Source organism: Schistocerca piceifrons, chromosome 1, assembly GCF_021461385.2.
Source record: "Schistocerca piceifrons isolate TAMUIC-IGC-003096 chromosome 1, iqSchPice1.1, whole genome shotgun sequence".
NCBI classification, from domain to species: domain Eukaryota; kingdom Metazoa; phylum Arthropoda; class Insecta; order Orthoptera; family Acrididae; genus Schistocerca; species Schistocerca piceifrons.
In genome coordinates, this window is record NC_060138.1 from 454,490,622 (window position 1) to 454,511,277 (window position 20,656).

Consider the following 20,656-nt stretch of genomic DNA (forward strand, 5'->3'; position numbering starts at 1 on the left):
CTTTGAGAGTTGCTTTCCATTAGAACATTCTGAATGGGGTACTAGCAGTAACAGGCAGCCCAGGTGGCTGACTAGTGGTATAAGGATATCATGTAGAACAAATTGGGAATTATATCAAATTGTTAGAAGTAATCACAACAAACAGTATCAAAACGTGCTTAAAAATGTTATTAGGAAGGCAAAGAGTATGTGGAATGCAAATAAAATAGCTAATCCACAGGATAAAATCAAAACCATATGGTCAGTTGTAAAGGAAGTGTCTGGTCAGCAGCAACTGACGTTTTAATTTCACAGAATGGGCAACAGTTCAAATTTCTAGGTTTACAGATAGATAGTAAATTGTCATGGAAAGTCCACATTCAGGATGTGGTGTCACCGCCAGACACCACACTTGCTAGGTAGTAGCCTTTAAATCGGCCGCGGTCCGTTAGTATACGTCGGACCCGCGTGTCGCCTCTGTCAGTGATTGCAGACCGAGCGCCGCCACATGGCAGGTCTAGAGTGTCTTCTTAGTACTCGCCCCAATTGTACAGCCGACTGTGCTAGCGATGGTTCACTGACAAATTACACTCTCATTTGCCGAGACGATAGTTAGCATAGCCTTCAGCTACGTCATTTGCTACGACCTAGCAAGGCACCATTATCATTTGCTATTTATCTTGTGATACATGTACCGTCAGACCGATGTTCACCAATTATGAATTAAAGTTAAGTATTCCAGTAGTTACTTACGTTCTTTGCTACTATAAATTCCCTTACCTGTTCCAGACCTCACGCCAGCCTGCGTGAGCTTAAACGCGTGCCTTTCGGCTTCCTCTCCTAGTGGCTTGGCTGTCTTGCCAAGTCACAACACAGGATCTTGTTCAAATACTTAGCGCTGCCATTTTTACTATTCGAATGGCATCTGAAGTGAATGATCGTTCGACACAGAAATTAGCCTACTTTGCTTATTTTCATTCGCTTGTGTCATACGGTATTATGTTTTGGACTAACTCTTCCCATTCTAAAAGGATATTTTTGACTCAGAAATAGGCGATTTAGGCAATAAGTAGTGTAAGTTCACGAACCTCTTGTCGACCCCTGTTAACAAGACTGGGTATTTTGACATTGGCCTCTCAATATATATATATTTCTTACTGTCATTTCTTGTTACCAATATTTGGCTTACTGTCATTTCTTGTCAACAATATTAGCTTATTCCCAAGAACAAGCAGCTTTCACCCAGTTAATACTCAGCAGAAATCAAACCTGCACTTGGATCAGACTTCCTCAACTCTTGTGTAGAAATGTGTGCAGTATACTGCCGCATCCATCTTCAATAAGCTACCACTTGAATTCAAAAATCTTAGCAGTAATTCATGTGCTTTCAAATCAAAACTGAAGAGTTTCCTCATGGGTCACGCCTTCTATTCTGTTGAGGAGTTCCTTGAAAAATTAAGCTGATTCTTGTTGTATTGCTGATTGCGTTTACTTAAACTTATGGACTGACTTTTTTCGGGTTCATAAACATTTTATTTTTATCTGTTATTACTTTTATTTTGTAATTTCGTGTACTGGAACATTCCATGACTTTGGAGATTTGTTCCTCAATTTGGTCCTAAGGAACTTGATGTGTAAATAAAATAAAAATAAAAAATATCCCCAAAAGCTCAATTTGTGGACCTGCCAGACATTATTATTCTTCCAAATAGTGCCTTAGACCCTTTCAAGATTGAAGAATATTATTATTCTGCCATTGCGATACAATTTTAAGTTTAGTTTATGTTTACACCATGAGCTTGTTTATCAGCAAAGTACACATACTTATAAAAATGTCTTTTCAATGATTGGTAAACCTCTATACAGTAGTTTCAATCAGCTTCTTTTTTTTCCTATGACAAACAAATATACATAAATAAGCAGTAATCTTTATTTTTCTGTGAATTAAAAACAAAAATCACTGAAGCAACAATAGGAGCACTAATAACCAATAATCTAGCACTTCATACCTGTATTTTTTTGTCATCTTTGGTCTCTTTCAGCTCTTCAAATGCGAGATCATCCAAAATTTGAGTGCAGTCCATCATGTGTCTTATGTCGGGCTGCAAAGTTCAATAAAGTTAATATTTTGCTTTAATCAATAATTTCATTCAAATAAAATAAATAAATACCACAAAAATTTACTTAGTAAAAATAATTTATGTAACAATTTGAAAAACTATAAATTAGTTGTACAACTGCATTCTTCAGTAAACACAATGATGCATACAATACCTTTTTATCAAAAGAGTCTGACTTATGTGGAGTTCTGTGAGTGTTAATCCTCGAATAGCTGGTTACCTGTAACAAACAAAAAGGATGTGCTTCTGGTACATAATCATATATCGAACAATATGTTATAATCCAGTAATAACTTCATATGGACTTGAAGTTAAAAGCCTTTAAATCAGAATCTGGAAATAATGTTTAATGTTTCATAATAGGTGAGCTAATCTCATGGCTCAAAGATTGTGATAAGTACCTGTCACTATCCCCTTAAAATGTGGACTGTTCAACAGGCAGAACTAAGATTTCATAGTTACAAAAGTGCATACATGAGGTTCAGAAGATCACACACATTTCAATGTGGGATTGTCAACAAGCACCTGCTTATATCATCTACCATTTGTAAACCTTTCCTACAGCCTTTGGCAGCCTATTAATCAGTTACTAGTAGCTGAACGACTTTGGACCATAGTGCTGTGTTTCCACCCACAGCCAACCATAGCAATCAAACAATAATAATGTGTGCAACAGCAGTGTAGAAGCTGTTATGCACACTATCTGATCCTGTTACTTATTAATGGGTATTAATATGGGGTGCATCCAGCCTTCGTCTTTGCGACAGTTTGAAGTCTGTTAGGGACATTTTCAGTGAGGTGTCTGAATGTCTGTGGACAAATGGCAGCTCATTCTTCCTCAAGTGCCAAAACCAGATACTGTAGGATTCTGGGGTCTGGAGCAAACTTGACATTCTAAGTCATCCCAAAAGTGTTCCATTGGCTCCATGTCAGAAATCTGGACTGTCAGTCCATTTCAGGCATGTTACTGTTACAAACCATTGCCTCGCAGACACTGCTCTGTGGCAGGATGCATTGTCATGCCAATACAGACAATCATTGTCTCTGAACCATTCCTCCCTTCCGCATTTACAGTTTTCTTAAGCACAAGAAGAAAACCACACCCTAACTATGAAAAAAACTCCCACACTGTAACAATACCTCCACCGTACTTCACTGACAGCAATTAAGTCCTCCAGGCATTTGCCAAACCCTTCCACCAGATTGCCACAGGGTACAATGCGAATCATCACCTCAATTCACACATTTCCAGTTGCTCGCTGCCCATTGGCAGCACTCTTTACATCACATGAAACTTCGCTTAGCATTTACGACAAAAATCTGTGGCTTTCGAGCAGCTGCTCGGCCATTTTACACCTTTCTTCTGAACTCCATATTCACAATCACTGGGCTAGCTGGATTACTGGTAGCACTTTGGAACTCATGAGTGATTCCTTCAACTGATTTCTTACAATTCTTTTACAATCACCCTCCACAATGCTCAATAGTCCCTCTCCACCACTACATGAGCTCTTTGTTTAGTTGTTGCTGTTCCTTTGCATTTCCACTTCACAACCATCTTACCAACAGTCAACTTGGCAAACTTTAGAAAGGTTGGAGCAAGCAATATCACGCTCAATTATTTCTTTATTAAAATGTACAAACAGGTAGAGACAACAAATTCAGACAACTCGCCTCAGTTAAACAGTGAAGCCTTGTGCAAACTGGAACCTTCAATAAGTCCACAAACTGAAATCCTTCCACACAATACTGTCATAAATACTGATGGCTGTTTTACAGCTTTCCTAAATTTGTACTGCACAATGTAGAAATGTCTCAAATGCAAATTCTTATACAACTCTATTCTGATCCATAAAATAGCATTCCCTGACACTCCCAAGTAAATAAAGGCACTGCTGCATGACATATTCCACTGGAAACATTTGATCATTAAACAATTACTCCACATTGAGAGTCATGCAATTTTCTCTTTTTTCCCCACAAAGATTACAGTGTGACAAATCACGGATGAGGAGATATTCAAGGTCATTTTCATGGTCTGATGGAAGGCACAGCAAGGGCTGAGGGGGGAGGAGCTTTGCGGACCACAGATACTGAGGCTGTTCAGGGTAACAATATAGAGAACGATATGAAAGCAAGTGGCAAATGGTGTGTACTCCTTTTTTGTAGTACTGTTAACAGCTATCATTTTATGCTGTTTGCACTGGATATATGGAATGAAACTTTTTCATGCAACAGAAAAATAGCTGTACTCAGAAGTCCAAGTTATTTACTTTTCTTCATACAGAGCATTTGTCACTGTTGCTCCCTTGCCCCAGTAGCATTCCAAAATAACATCTCTTTCATCACAAAGCAGCATGAGTATAAGACCCCTGATAATGTTTGGTGGAACTTATAGATTACAGAAATGTGCTACAGAGGTATTCTTTGTCCCTACTCTTGATGGCAACACACTCAGGTCTCATCTTCTGTGAAAAATCTTCCTGGGAATTCATCATCAAGATGTGTGAAAGGTCCTCACTGGTTAGTCATTCCATTCTGTACTAAATTGTCAAGATACACATTTCGTAGTAACTGTATGGACTGGTTAGCATAACAAAAAGATTTCAGATGAGCTGGATTCAAATCTCCATTTGGCCATTCAAATTTTAGTTTTCTGTGGTTTCCTTCAATCAATTAATGTGAACACAAATGATTCCTTCGTAAAGAACATAGCCCAATTCCTTCCCCATCTTTGCAGTCCATCTCAGTTTGATCTCCATCTCTAATGAACTTTTTGTTATTGGGACATTCATTCTTAAGCTTCCTTTCTTGTCTTCTAAAGGAGTTGCAATACATCATGGACAATTTGGGATACATACAAGCTCTTTCTGATAAAGTATTTTACAATTGCAATGCTTCCTGGCAACTATACTGAGGAATACAAGATGAGAAACATAGAAGTAGATATACTCTGAGTAACGAAGCAGCTTAAATCACTTAATGAAGGCAACGCCTCCGGTCCGGATTGTATACCAGTCAGGTTCCTCTCAGAATATGTCGATAAAATAGCTCCATATTTAGTAATTATATACAACCACTTGCTCATGGAAAGATCCGTACCCAAGACTGGAAAATTGCTCAAGTCACACCAATACCCAAAAAGGGAAGTAGAAGTAATCCGCTGAATTACAGGCCTATATCACTAACGTCGATTTGCAGCAGGGTTTTGGAACATATACTGTATTCAAATATTATGAAGTACCTTGAAGAAAATGATTTATTGTCACATAGTCAGAACAGCTTCAGAAAATATCACTCTTGTGAAACACAACTAGCTCTTTATACTCATGAAGTAATACGTGCTATCGACAGGGGATGTCAAATTGATTCCATATTTTTAGATTTCCAGAAGGCTTTCGACAATGTTCCTCACAAGCGTCTTCTAACCAAACTGCGTTCCTACGGAGTATTGCCTCAGATGTGCGACTGGATTTGTGATTTCCTGTCAGAAAGGTCACAGTTCATAGTAATAGACCGAAAGTCATCGAGTAAAACAGAAGTAATATCCGGCGTTCCCCAAGGAAGTGTTATAGGCCCTCTGTTGTTCTTGATCTATATTAACAACATACGAGACAATCTTAGTAGCCATCTTAGATTGTTTGCAGATGATGCTGTCATTTACCGTCTTGTAAAGTCATCAGATGATCAAAACGACTTGCAAATTGATTTAGATAAGAAATCTGTATGGTGCAAAAAGTGGCAATGGACCCTGAATAAGGAAAAGTGTGAAGTTATTCACGTGAGTACTAAAGGAAATCAGCTAAATTTCGATTACACAATAGGCCACACAAATCTGAAGGCTGTAAATTCAACTACATACTTAGGGATTACAATTACAAATAACCTAAATTGGAACGATCACATACATAATATTGTGGGTAGAGCAAGCCAAAGACTGTGATTCATTGGTAGAACACTTAGAAGGTGCAACTGGCCTACTAAAGGGACTGCTTACACCATGCTTGTCCACCCTATTCTGGAGTACTACCGTGCGGTGTGGGATCCGCATCAAGTGGGACTGATGGATGACATCGAAAAAGTACAAAGAAGGGCAGCACGTTTTGTATTATTGCGAAATAGGGGAGATAGGGTCACACACATGATATGTGAATTGGAGTGGCAATCATCAAAATAAAGGCTTTTTCGTTAAGGCATTTTTCGTTGCGACAGGATCTTCTCATGAAATTTCAATCACCAGTTTTCTCCTCCGATTGCAAAAACATTCCGTTGGCACCCACCTACGTATGGAGAAATGATCATCATGGTAAAATAAGAGAAATCAGGGCTCACAGAGAAAAATTTAAGTGCTCGTTTTTCCCACGTGCCGTTCGAGAGCGGAACGGTAGAGAGACAGCTTGAAAGTGGTTCATTGAACCCTCTGTCAGGCACTTTATTGTGAACAGCAGAGTAATCACGTAGATGTAGAATAAGGGAGGAGGGAGGAAGACAGCAGATGAGATGGGAGAAGAAAAATGGGGGAGGGTGGAGGGGAGGAGGGGAGAAGAGGAGAAGCTAAGAGTCTCAGTTTAATAACATATAGACATATCTCTAGCTTATGTGTCGCCACTTCCCCCAACCTCTGCCCATGAACTTTGTTGGTGACGATATGTGGATCTGTAGTGCAGATTAAGTTGTGAGTAACAATCTGGTTGACAAAGCCAACAAGTATGTAAGAAATAAAGATTGCGGTAACCAAGTTTTCCAAACTCTGGGACAAGGTTTACATTCATCATCCTCCTTAGTTAAAATGATTCATTATAATGTTATAACAAAGCTTTTGGAGCCAATGGCTCCTTGTACTGACAGAAGAGTTGAAGGGGAAGGAAGAGGGGTGAAAGAAAATGACTGGAAAGGTTTACGGAAATGAGTACAGTTCAGAAAAGTCACCCAGAACCCAAAGTCAGGGAAGACTTACCAGACAGGATAAGAAAGAAAGACTGATTGTTGGGGACTGCCAAGACGAGAGGCTGAGAACATTGTACTGTTGTGACTGGTTCTTGTGATTATGAGGTATTACTGGTCTGGGCGGCAGTGGTGAAGGCAGTGGGATCTTAAGGTGGTTGGCCAAGCTCAATTTGTAGGAGAGGAGTGGTGGTTCATGGTGTGGCTGTTTGGAGAGCTGCAGAGGGACAGGTAGGGAAACAGTACTGTTGAGGTAGTTTAGGAGAAAGTGAGATAGCTTTTTGAAGAAACGTCTGGCATGTTGTTGATGTCCGAAGGTGGCTTGGCAGATGATACCAACAATCAGTCTTTTCTTCTCATCCCATCCAGTAAGTCTCCCCTGACCCAGGGTTCTGGATGACTTTTCTGAGCTCTAACCCTTTCCCTAAACCTCTCAAGTCCTTTTCCTTCACCCCTCTTCCTTCCCTTTCAACTCTTCTGCTACAAGGAGCCACTGGCTCTGAAAGCTTCTAAAAGTTAAACCTTTGTGTGTGTGTGTGTGTGTGTGTGTGTGTGTGTGTGTGTGTGTGTGTGTGTGTGTTTTCTACTGCTGCTGCTTGGTTAGCAGATTTTTTTTTTTTATCTACCCATTTTCGTCATATATGTACACACTCATTTTTGGAAATAGTTCACCAATTCCAATGGAAAAAATTCAATGCTGACAACATTTACACCATATTGACCAGAATTTTCTCCATAGGTAATTAAGCTTTATATGGCAAAATCAAAAGTGTTGTATTAATATCATAAGGAAATCTCTGACAAGTATTTTGGCATATATTTTGTGCTCATTTTATACATCAAGTATAAACACACAAGGAAGGAGAGCTCTGAATAACATAACTTTTACTTAAATTCCATATATCTGACAAAAGTGTAACTATGAATAAATGTGACAAAATGCATCTTATGTGTCATGAATTTTATCTTCTAAGCAATCATCATGACTTGTATCTACTAAGTAATCACATCTGAATAATGCCTATAACACACAGACACAAGTACAGACACCACTACATGTACAAATAAATCTCTGCTGAAAATGTTGAATTCACAGCACTTTGTACTTTGTTGGTACCCTTTAAATAAAAAATACGTGAAACACACAAGTCCTCGTACCTCCAGTTCACCCATATAAACTACTATCAGAGTTATCTCAATATAAAATGAACTTAACACCATGCCTATTAACTGTGGGACAAGACATTGTATTTAATTCAAAGCATAAGGTATTTCGAGATCAGTAAACAACATGACACCATACCAAAAACTGAAGGTGCCATTAACATAGCAGCAACACAGGCCTCAGTCAACAACCAAATGACGTCTCCAACAACATAAATACACTAGCAAAGCAAAAATCCACAAATCGACCGGACTTCAACAGGTACAGTTGATTTTCAATGTGTATATTCTTATTAACACCTTCCATCATATTACAACATGAAAATATTGGACCAGATAATAAAGTTTTCATCAGGGATGTTAATGTAATTATCGACTGTGCAATGCATTACTCACAAACCCAATTGAGCTGTCACCTTCCAACCTAACCTTGGCCTCAATCTGCACTACAGATCAATCTGTTACCATAATATTCATTAAAAAAAACTAGTTTTCTGCTGTGGCACATTTGTAGGTTTTTGCAAGCCACCAAAAAACTATCATCTTTCAACCTAACTTACTCCTCCAGGTTAAGTTACAGTTCAGCCTCTCATCACAAAAAGATTGTGGTGTTGGTGATGTCACTGTTCAAAGCCAAATGGCAGCATCACACATTTCAAAATATGTAGAGCTAGTAAACATGATCCAAGCCACCATCCACAAGATCCACATAATATACTGCAATCAACACACACAAGTGATAGCTACAGCTGAAATACTCAAATAAAAGCGAAAAGCATTGCAAATGCTACAAACATATGATGCTGTGTTTTCTAATGTATAGCCATGGATTACTTTGTTCACTAGGCATGGTAAATAATTTAAACAAAATGTGGTTGAAGTATTAATCACTGTAAAACTTTCACATTCTTTGCTTACAATACAAATGCTTCTTGATTCTGAAGTTGCCTTTTCTGACACTAGACTAGAATAAGCTACTCTCAATTACTAAATCTTGCAATTAACTATTAAATTCTTCATAGTTAAGGGCTGCCTAGCTATAGTGTCCATACAACCAATTTATCATTTAAAGGATGATTGTCAAATGGTTAAAAGTGAGATAAAACCCAAAATGAGGTACAGAAAATGAAGACTGCATAGATTACAATGCTAATTATCTCAGCAGTTAGATAAATAAAGCACACCCACTGTTCTGTGGCAGAGAAATGTTCAGTATACGACAAGTTAAGGCAGGTATGTGCACAGAGGTCTGTACTGATCCCTTTCGTGGTCGTGAAATAATTAATGACCTTGCCTCATTTACTAGATCCAAGACACTACTATACACAAACAACACAATTTTTCATAATGGTCGTAATGATCTCAGTACCTTTACAACCAGTGTTGAAACTACACTTGCTATGTATCTAATGCAATGAACACAACACTCAGGCAATGATTTGTACTTCAAAGGACAAGCTTCCCTCAAATGATTCTAGTTGTGTTAAGTTCTTGGGAATATAATTATATGATAAATTATCCCAGGTTACCACATAAAATATATTAGTGGTAATCTGTCTAGATTAATTTGTCCGTTAAGCCAACTTCGGAATTGTGTAGGTCCTATCTGAAATTCTAGTTTGGATTTTTTCACAACGCATAACATTATATGGTATTACTGGATGATGATGATGGGTTTAAAGGGCCTAAATATCTTTTTTATCAGTCCCTCATTTCACTGGAAATTCACATAAAAGATCTGAAATGAGAGAAGAAGGACCGTCAGCTCCACAGTCTGCAACTTTTTTAAGGTTGAAAATGAGCACGACACTAATTTTGTCGAATGGTTAAAAGTGAGATAAAAGCCAGGCTGCTAAGAACTGGTCACTGTGGCACAACAATAAGGTTCATCATAGTTAGCACAACTAAAATGAGGTAAAGAAAATGGATTCTGCATGGATTAGAACGCTAATTATCTTAGCAGTTAGATACATAAAACAGGCCCACAAAAATTAAGAAAGGATGACAGATGGAAAAAGTAGCTTGAGGCCACTCTTGACAGATGACGCAGTGAGAGGCATTTCTCCCACCCCCACCCCATATCCACCAAATATTGAGTTGCATTAAATTTTGTTATGAAATTTGCTTTCCCTCAGAAAGCATATGACCTTCATTCACATCTCTTGCAAAAAGAACTAGTAAGACCGGTGTAATGATGCGTAGTTGGCACAGTATGATAACATCTTTGGAAGAAGCTTTAAGTAAAGTATGCCATGCATTGGTGGTCCCCTCAATTGCCCTCCGCTTAGGGATTGTAGCAGCCTGCCAATCCATACCCCACATTTTCATAATTTGATGTCACAGTTGCAATCATATGCCTATGCCCAGTGCTCCCCATTCAAGTTTGTCTCCTGTGGTTGCTCTTTACCTAGTTTGTCACTGAGTTCATCTGCTGGAATACTCATGTGGATTGGCATCCAGATGGCAGGTCCGGAGCTGTGGAGGTCAGCTAATAGGTCTTGGATGTTAGCAATCCAAAAGTTTGGAGCATAGCCCTGTGTTATGCCTTGTAAGCACCTCACGGAGTCACTACAAACCAGGAAAACCTTTTTTGCAAGAGTTTCAATGTATTACAGAGTCCAAAAAAGGTAGATTAAAGTTTAATGACCTTCAACTGAGCAGTCATTAGAGATGGAGCACAAGCTGTGACTGCAAAAGGAGGGGGAAGAAAATTAATTGTGCCATTAAAAACTTCCTGGAATGATTTTGGGAAATGACAGAAAAAAACTAAATATGGATGGCTGCATGGGAATTTGAACTGTCATCCTCCTGAAAACAAGTCCTGTGTGTGCAGATCCCATTCTCCTTGTGAATATAAACTGATAAAGAACCCTATTCTTGATTTTCAATGCATCTGTGTAGATGCATGTCAAAGTGTAATAGGTTTGTTGTGGAGGAGCGAACACAACAGATGTCTGAGAATGGCAGGGTCAGCATGTTACTTACGTCCATAGAAGAAGCCTATCTGAATCGCAGGATTGGGTATGCACCTTGGGCAGTGCCGACAGGAAACTTTATGTGCACAGGCAAGAGGGGGCAATTGGAGGTTCTTGCACAGAGCCTTCAATCACATCCCAATTGTTCTATCCATTTTTGGCATTTCATTGTCTGAACTGTTGGATATAAAAGAGTTGAATAATATGGATGGACTGGCATCTCACAGATAGTTCTTCATACTGACACTCAGTGGTGGGAGAATCATAATGTAATACTGGATTAACTGAAGTGTTCAATACACTCTTCATCCACTCGCGATCAAACTGTCACTATACAAAGTAACCAGACCTCTGGCTACACTACAAATCAGTACGTAATCACAACTAAGATTTTGTGTTCACATCCATCAGCTTCATCAACTCACAATACAACAGCAAACCCACCAACGCATCTTAGACTTTGGGTTACACTACAGTTCAGCGTGTCTACACAATCTACGTTCCATTAACCAGTACAGATGCAAAAGAAATATTGTCACTGCTCCGTTCTCTTTCTTTTACCACATATGACTTCTGATGCTACATTTTCATTGTGTTATTAAGGGACAAAGATGACAATCGGTATAGAAGGAAGTCTAGCTGACCTGGGATTTACTTTACGGGGAAATTCTGGCCAGTGTGCATGACATTTTAATACTGTGAATTACGTCTTCAGGGTAATTACAGATTCATCATATGAAGCACTCTATAAACCTTTGTTTTCTAAATAAAAAATTCTCATGATAGCAAACTTGGGTGTAAACTATGCACTAATTTACAAGTTGAAGAAACTGCCAGTATTAAATAAGCAGAAAACGCACATTGTTACAACAAAAGAAGCTATGGACACATTTATACACAATGCCACTGAGTGTCAAAATCAATTAACAGTTATGAAATCATGGTGCACATATTATGTAACAATTTCTGAATCTGTAGAAAATATTTCTGCAGAACTATTTAAACACCACATGGCTGGTCAGTTGGCCACCCTCTTACAATATAAAGGAATTTATTATTAATATAAAGTTGTAATGGCAGGAGCTAACATATTGTACTACTGTATTACTAATTGTATTGTGTGTGTTGCTGTAATGGGTAACGACAGTAAAATTATCATACTGTCGTATTTAAAATGCTACAAATGTCAGTTACGGTTGCGAAATGTATGTTAGTGTGAAACAATTGCTTCTACTAGGCTTTCACATGCCTTTTCTTTGTGGGGCTTCAAAAAAAAAAGTTATCCAACATAATGACAGTGTTCCTGATCATGGTGGCTGTGTGATCGACTAGCTTCCAAACAACGAAATACATGTAATAAATACACCTAAACCTCAACATCAACAACCTATAATTCAGTTCTAGTCAGCAGGGAGTTGCGAACAGGAAAGCCGGAGAAGCGCGCGTTTGTATCATATGTGGAATTTACACGACGTAGATGTAAACACGAGTATTAAAACTGAACGTTAATTCAGCAACAATTATGACGTTAAAGACAACTATGATAGCAGCGTACTTCGACTACCATAGAAAGAAAATGTGATGTAAGGACCGATGACTTTACCAATGTAAAAAACATTTCTCTTTCTCACTGAAGCCTTTACATTAGTTACTCATTCGTCAGACTACTCAACTTACATGTTCAATAACATTTCGAATATCAATTTACGCGGCACCACAACAGTTGATAAGCTGTAAGATGAGACTGCCGTCGAAATTTAGATACCTTTCAACTGCCCACAATGGTATTTAAAATATTACTATTCATTACTTGAGGATTCAGATGAGTCACTAAACACAAAAACCATGTAAACAATCCTCACCACCTTTCCATAACAAACATATACGCGCCATACGACGATTTTCAAAGATTTTACGTAATTATTATGACAGTCTGTCACAGTGGACGCACAAGATATACTTAATTACGTCTGTCCTCAAATGATAATTGTGTGTAGTCAACAGAAGGAATGCGACAATCAATATGCTGGAAATACTGAAAGAGTATGCTTTATACACTAATATCAACAAAACCCCAGACATAAAGTGTGCAAATGCATCGTAAAGAGAACGCGATTGACGCTTACAATCGATGTTTTCTTTTTGATGATTGATTAATCCATCTATAAACAACTTCCATCGCATATATTTAGTCAGGACATAGAGAATTTAAGTTATATTTCTATACATATAACGTATTACAGACATACCTTATGTAATTAAAACATAATTTATTCGCCGTTAAATGACTACCCAACAACAAACCAAGATTTCCTTAACATTAGCTGGACAAGATAAAAACATGAACAGTCACACTTTGACGTCCACACGCATTCCCACCCTCATCTTCAAATTTTCACGATTTACACTTTTGCCATTTCACATTTGCATGTAGGCTCACACCAAGTACTCACTAAAAAAATGGTTCTGAGCACTATGGGACTTAACATCTGTGGTCATCAGTCCCCTAGAACTTAGAACTACTTAAACCTAACTAACCTAATGACACAACACACATCCATGCCCGAGGCAGGATTCGAACCTGCAACCGTAGCAGTCGTGCGGTTCCGGACTGAGCGCCTAGAACCGCTAGACCGCCGCGGCCGGCAAAGTACTCAGTAATCTACATTAGCTACACTCTGGCAGTCTCACGTTGTAACACTATGAGTGTTCACGGCATCTGGAAAAAAGCTGCATGATCATGTTTATGGAGTGAGATAGCACATACATTGCATATTTATGACTCTCGCTTTGTAGGATTTATGGATACACAGATTACTTGATCATTTTTTTTCTGAAGAAGATCCTCTATACTGTTTGGCTTCTAGGTATTCTTCTAGGCTATATGGAGAGGAAGAAACTAAATAACGTCTTTATTTAGTTTTGAAAACAGATGTCATTTCAATGCATTTTATGCTGAGTGGTAATTTAGTGTATAAGATGCATCCAAGAGCTATGGAGTGTTTTTCGATGTAAATAATGATCATCCCTATTTCTCGTATTGCAATCGTTTATATCTCTGTCCACCTGCACAGTACTATTTGGTTTCAAGTGCATAATTTTTGCAAATGTGTGTAGTGAAGGGACAGTCATGGTAAGTTTTCTGAATTTATTTATTCAAGGTTGTCTAGGGATCAAATCTTCAATGCATCTAACAGCCTTGTTCTGAAGCTTCACGATCTTAAGTATACGCATATATAATGCTTTTCCCCAGACTACAACACAGTATGATAAGTGGAAGTAGACTAGGCCGTAGTACATTGTTAATAGCATGTCTGCGTTTACTATCCTAGACAACTTTCTCATTAAGAATATACAAGTGGTTATTGCAGGCATACTTTGATGATATGATCCTCTCATGACAATGTTTATCAATAATTAATTATGACATTCTAGTGCTTTGAGAACTTCAGTACCCACTTAAACCAGGTATAGTTAGTCTTCATAGTTTTATTTTTTGTAATTCTATGTATGTTTTTTTTAATTTGCATTTAGAGACAAGTTTTTTAACTGCAATATTTATAAGCCTCGCTCAAATTTCCAGAGGAACTTGAGTCCAGTTTTTTGCTGAGTAAGTTTTTACTATGAGTGAAAGGTCATCTGCTAACTTTAGTGCGTTGTCACCTACTACTGTTATATCTTTCACATACACAGTGAAAATGAAGAGTACCAGAAAAGATCCCTGAAGTATACCAAAGTTAAGTAGCTGGAAATTAGAGTGTGCATTTACAGAAGCACCAATTGTTTAATACTTTACCTCTGCAGACTGCTCTCTATTTTCCACAAATGACTTTATCACAGCAGATGCTTTATCCCTAATACCATAACAGTTTAGTTTTTACACATTAGTCTACTGTTATCCACAGATTCTTCTTTGCATATGAAATGCACCAATAGCATCAGCTACAAAGTTAGCTGTGGCTGTAGAGTTAGACCCTCAGTTTCTTAAATCATGCTGTGCCTCACTGAGCAAGTTATTTTTCTCAATCACATGTCTTTCAGGTTAGTTTTCAAGGTAGTACCAATGTAATAGTAATTGGCCTATTCTTGGCAGGTTTTTTCTTTTCAATCTCCTTATAAAATGACACAACCTTACTCTTTTCCAGGCATTTAGGAAATATCCCATTTTCTGTAGCTCAGGTTATCAGAGCAGTTAGAGGTCTCACTAATCGATGACTACAGTAGTTAACTACACAAGTAGGTTACCCATCAAGAGCTTCTATGTTTTTGGGCATTAGACTATGTTTTATTTTTGCTATCTTTGATTCATTTGCTGGCAGCATAAAAACACATCATGTGACACTGAAGGTATTATTCGTATTTCTTGATGTTTGAGGGTTTTTGGTAACTTTTATGAGGTTTTCAACTACTTCATAATAACCTTCATTAAAAATATTGCTGACATAATTAGGATCTCTACATTCCTTCTTGTCTTTCTCTAAAATTACATTACTGTTCTCTTTCCTACAATAACCTATCCTATATCTATTTATGTGAGGTCATACAGTCTTAGAATTATACTATTACCAGTGGTGCGCTCAGCTCTAGTTGTATGAGTAACCCACATCCACTAAACTCCTTTTCGTTGTTTCAAACGCCGAGGTCATTTCATCCATCCGTGAAACTGGTAAATTTATCTTGCTCTTCAGGCCAGTGAATGCTGCTGCTAACGCCGCTTGCAACTCCGCCGTGTGGTATAGATGTTGGCGATAGAAATTTGAGGACGCTGAGGAAACGACACAATGCCTTGCAGATCTTTGGTTGGAGCAGCTGCAGGATGGCTTCAACTTTCTCTGGCAAAAGTAGCAAGCCCAACCATAATGTCGTTGTAGCTTCTATGTCAGTGGAAGTTGCAAAAAAAAAAAAAAGTAGGGTTTTCTTGTTTGGGAAAGCAAATAAAAGTGTCATTAATGAATATCTTCATAGTCAGCTGCAAGCATTCACCACGGGACACAAAGGTATTAAGCATCTTTGGTCGGAATTTAAAGGTATTGTCCACCATGTGCTAGAGAAGTATGTGCCTAGCAAAAGTATAGGGGAGGGAAAGGGTCCACCTTGGTACAACAAACATTTGAGGAAGTTGCTGAGAAAGCAGAGAATTTTGCACAGTCGTTTTAAACGTAGAAACTGCCCCCCTGACGAACAGAAATTATTGGAAATGAAAGCAGTTGTCAGAAGGACAATGAGAGACTCTTTTAACGAATTTGAAAGCAATACTTTATCTGCAGATTCTAAAAATAACCCCAAAAAATTTTGGTCGTACGTAAAATCTATGAACGTTACAAATAATTCAATACCTTCTCTTGCTGACAGTATGGGTGATGTAACTGCTGATGATAAACAGAAGGCCGAAATTCTAAACCTAGCTTTCAAAAACTCATTTACGATAGAGGACTGCAGCACCATTCTCCCTTTCAGTTATCGAACAAACGAAAAGATGACTGACATAGTGTTTAGTGTATCTGGGATTGTAAAACAGTTAAGATCCTTAGACGCCAGAAAGGCATCTGGCCCAGATGGTATTCCCGTAAGATTTTATGTTGACTATGCTACAAATATATCACCATTCTTATCCGTCATCTATTAGAGATCATTGGAACGGCATAAAGTTCCATGGGACTGGAAGAAGGCCCAGGTCATAGCAATCCATAAAAAGGGGAGAAAAGCGGATGCACATAATTACTGACCAATTTCACTGACATCGATGTGTTGTAGAATCATGGAACATATTTTGTGTTCAGACATAATCACCTTTCTAGACTCTGAGAAGCTCATCTGCAGAAACCAGCACGGTTTTAGGAAACAGCGGTCATGCAAGACACAGCTGGCCCTCTTTGTGCATGATATACAAGAGGCTCTAGATACCGGCTCCTAGGTTGATGCCATATTTTTCGACTTTCGAAAGGTGTTCGACTCAGTTCCTACTGTCGCTTGCTACAAAAAGTGCGCCCTTACAGTCTATCCAATGACATATGTGGTTGGATAGAAAGTTTTCTAAGAGACAGGGAGCTGTATGTCGTCCTGAACGTGGTAACTTCAACAGAAACAAGAATTACTTCAGGTGTGCCCCAGGGCAGCATAAAAGGTCCTCTGCTTTTTACGATTTACATAAACTATCCGGGTGATGGTATTGGCAGCGGCCTTAGACTGTTTGTCGATGATGCTGTAGTCTACAGGAAAGTAATATCACACGAAAGTTGTGAACAAATCAATGAGGATTTGCAGAAAATAAATGCGTGGTCTAATGACTGGGAGTTATCTCTCAATATTAGTAAGTGTAACCTACTGCGTATAACAAGACGAAAATCCCCATTAATGTATGAGTACAAAATAAATGATCAGTCGTTGGAAGCAGTAACGTCAATCAAGTATCTGGATGTGACTATTCGAAATGATCTCAAATGGTATGATCAGATAACACAAGTAACGGGTAAGGCGAACGCTAGATTGCGGTTTATTGGTAGAATCCTGAAGCGATGCAGTCCTTCAACAAAGGAAATAGCTTACAATACATTAGTTCGTCTAGTCTTGGAGTATTGATCGTCTGTATGGAACCCTTACCAGTTGCGTCTGATTCAAGAGATTGAGAAGATCCAAAGAAGAGCGGCAAGATTCGTGACTGGTACCTTTAGCTATCGCGAGAGCGTTACAAATCTCATAGAAAGTTTGAGGTGGGACACACTTGCAGATAGACGACGCGCTAAACAGAAGGGGCTGCTGACTAAATTCCGAAATCCAATCTCCACCGAGGATGTAGAGCATATATTATTACCACCAACTTTCAAATTGCGTAGTGATCATCATTCAAAGATAAGGGAAGTAAGAGCTCGTACTGAGGCGTTCAGACAGGGGGGGGGGGGGGGCGGAATATGACTTTGACACGAATTGTGCCCTCCGCCACACATCGCTTGGTGGCTAGCGGAGTATATATGTAGATGTAGATGTAGAATTTTTCCATGAGTGACCCCACCACCACCACCACCACCCACTACACTGTCACCTATAACCTTAGCCAGCCTGACCTTCCCATACCTATTGAGGTGCATGTCATGCTGAGTGAAAGCCGATCTACTGATATACCCAAGTGGCACCACTGAGATGTTACCCACGCCCTCTGTCAGCTGGAGTGGCCGTGCGGTTCTAGGCGCTGCAGTCTGGAACCGAGCGACCGTTATGGTCGCAGGTTCGAATCCTGCCTCAGGCATGGATCTGTGTGATGTCCTTAGGTTAGTTAGGTTTAATTAGTTCTAAGCTCTAGGCGACTGATGACCTCAGAAGTTAAGTTGCATAGTGCTCAGAGCCAGTTGAACTATTTTTGAACCCACACCCTCTACCATCAGCGCCCTGCCCAGCCCCATGTTAACATGCCTAACAGCCACATTAAGGTGAGGCCAATCATGACGCTGAAACAGTTGCAAGAAACGCACATTATTGCCACCAGTTTTAGTAGCTATCTTTACCAGGTCACCACCTATATCATATTCCCCATCCCTGCTCCACCCACTATCACTACCTGATCCTCCTTCGTAAATTCCTACAAAACTCCCCTATGCTGTCAGTCAGTTGAGTCAACCATGCATTACATGGAGACCTGGTACTCATTCCCCAACACTTCCTGTAACTGCTGGCCCACACCTCTATCGTGAGAACTATCTAGCAGCAGAACCTTCTTCTTTCTGCTAGACTTTGCAACCAACCTAGGCTTCCTAATTGCTGAGGTCTGATATTACTTTGGGCACCAGGTAGTTTTACGTAAAACGTTCTGTTCTGTAGAATGGATGCCAGAACGCGAATGATGTGTTTGGACCAGCCTTGAAGATTGAGCTTGTAGATAAGGCCCAGGTGCCAGATCTTATCAAATGTCTTCTCTACGTCAAGGAAGACTGCCCCTGTACTATGTATGATGGTGCGAGCTCTGCATATCTCCTCAGTCAGTCTCACGGATTGGTGGATGGTACTACCCTCATTCCTAAAGCCGAATTGCTCCTTTATGATAATTTTGTTTCCTGTGGTGAATTTCTGTAGTTTCTTGAATATGATCTTTTCCTGCACTTTCTCCAGAAAAAATGGCTCTGAGCACTATGCAACTTAACTTCTGAGGTCATCAGTCGCCTAGAACTTAGAACTAATTAAACCTAACTAACCTAAGGACATCACACACATCCATGCCCAAGGCAGGATTCGAACCTGCGACCGTAGCGGTCACGCGGTTCCAGACTGATGCGCCTTTAACCGCACGGCCACACCGGCCGGCTTTTCCCCAGAAAACTCAATAGGGAGATTGACCTATGAGTCTAGGAAAAGAGGTGGACCTTGTTTGGCTTTGGTATTGTTATGACTTTTGTCTGTTTCCATGCCAGAGGAAAGTACAGAAGAGTTAGAAAAGCATTGTATATGGCTGTGAGAAACTCAATTGCGTTCTGAGGTAGGTGTTTTAGTTGGGGAGGTGGGATGTTGTCTGGGCCAGGAGCCGTTTTGTTGCCCATGTAGCTGAAGCATGTGCTGACTGTATCGGAGTCCACTGGTGGAAATATGGTGTCGTTTGGGGTTCACTGTTCACTTGCCTTATGACGTGTTCCTCGTGATCGTCACTCTCGTCATCCACAGCTGCTGGAGTGGTGAACTGTAGTTCGAGAGTGTCTGCCATTGCTTCAGCCTTGTCCTCAGCTTCGTAAACGGTCCCTTTTCTACCTTGGAGCGGCTTAATGACGGCTTGTTTCTCCTTTCTGGTTTTGAAAAGCTTTCATAATTTTTCCGTGTTACTTTCTGCGCCAGAAAGAACTTATCCCCACGTGGTTTCTCTGTGGGCCTGGAGTTCGCGTCTGCCTTTTCTGACGAGTCTGTCGGCCCTGGCTCGATTTGCTGAGTACCGATAGGTTTGCCATCTCTGGCGGCAGCGTTTCTTCTCTTGAAGCAAATCTTGAATACGCTGCGGGAGGGCCCTTCTGGAGTTGGTGCGGATTATAGTAGTGTTGGCTTGCTTCCCGCAGTCTACTGTGATTTCACTGATGTTTGCAACTGCTGCATTGACTGCTCTCCTTGTAGGTAGTATGTAATCTCCGGTTTTTTCGTCTGAACAAGGTTACTGAACATTTCCCATTCGGTATGCGATGTCTTAATAGTTCTAGTGTCATATTGCCTTGCTGGGTCGTTGTCTTGTGACAGTAGTACCCGATTATGATCCGAGTCCAGATCATTTACTACAGTTATTGTGGTCTGGTGTCTCAGATTTTTACGGACAAATATGTCTAATATATCTGGTCTCTGAGCTGAATAGTATGGGAAGTGCGTCCGTGTGTCCAGTACTATGATTGTAATGCTCTGTGTGCTTCTAGGTATTTACGTAAGATTCTTCCGTTGGTGTTGGTGGCTCTGCAATTCCAAGCACCATGTTTGGAGTTGAGGTCATCACCTGTTATCACATAATCGGCCGTG

At 39.6% G+C, this 20,656-nt stretch overlaps 1 protein-coding gene across 3 annotated transcripts in view; it reads right to left on the minus strand.

Moving 5' to 3' along the window:
* Nucleotides 1-13,065, minus strand: part of LOC124792386 — a 94,685-nt gene extending 81,620 nt beyond the window's left edge. For 2 of the 3 annotated variants that reach the window (XM_047257939.1, XM_047257936.1), the window contains exons 1-3: nt 12,860-13,065; nt 2,254-2,319; nt 1,989-2,081 (exon numbers count right to left, since the gene is read on the minus strand). In XM_047257939.1, coding sequence (XP_047113895.1) covers nt 1,989-2,066 — 78 coding nt within the window. In that variant the 5' untranslated portion in view covers nt 2,067-2,081; nt 2,254-2,319; nt 12,860-13,065. The remainder of the gene's footprint in view (nt 1-1,988; nt 2,082-2,253; nt 2,320-12,859) is intronic. The other variant, XM_047257937.1, reaches the window with a different exon arrangement.
* Nucleotides 13,066-20,656: the final 7,591 nt, after the last annotated feature.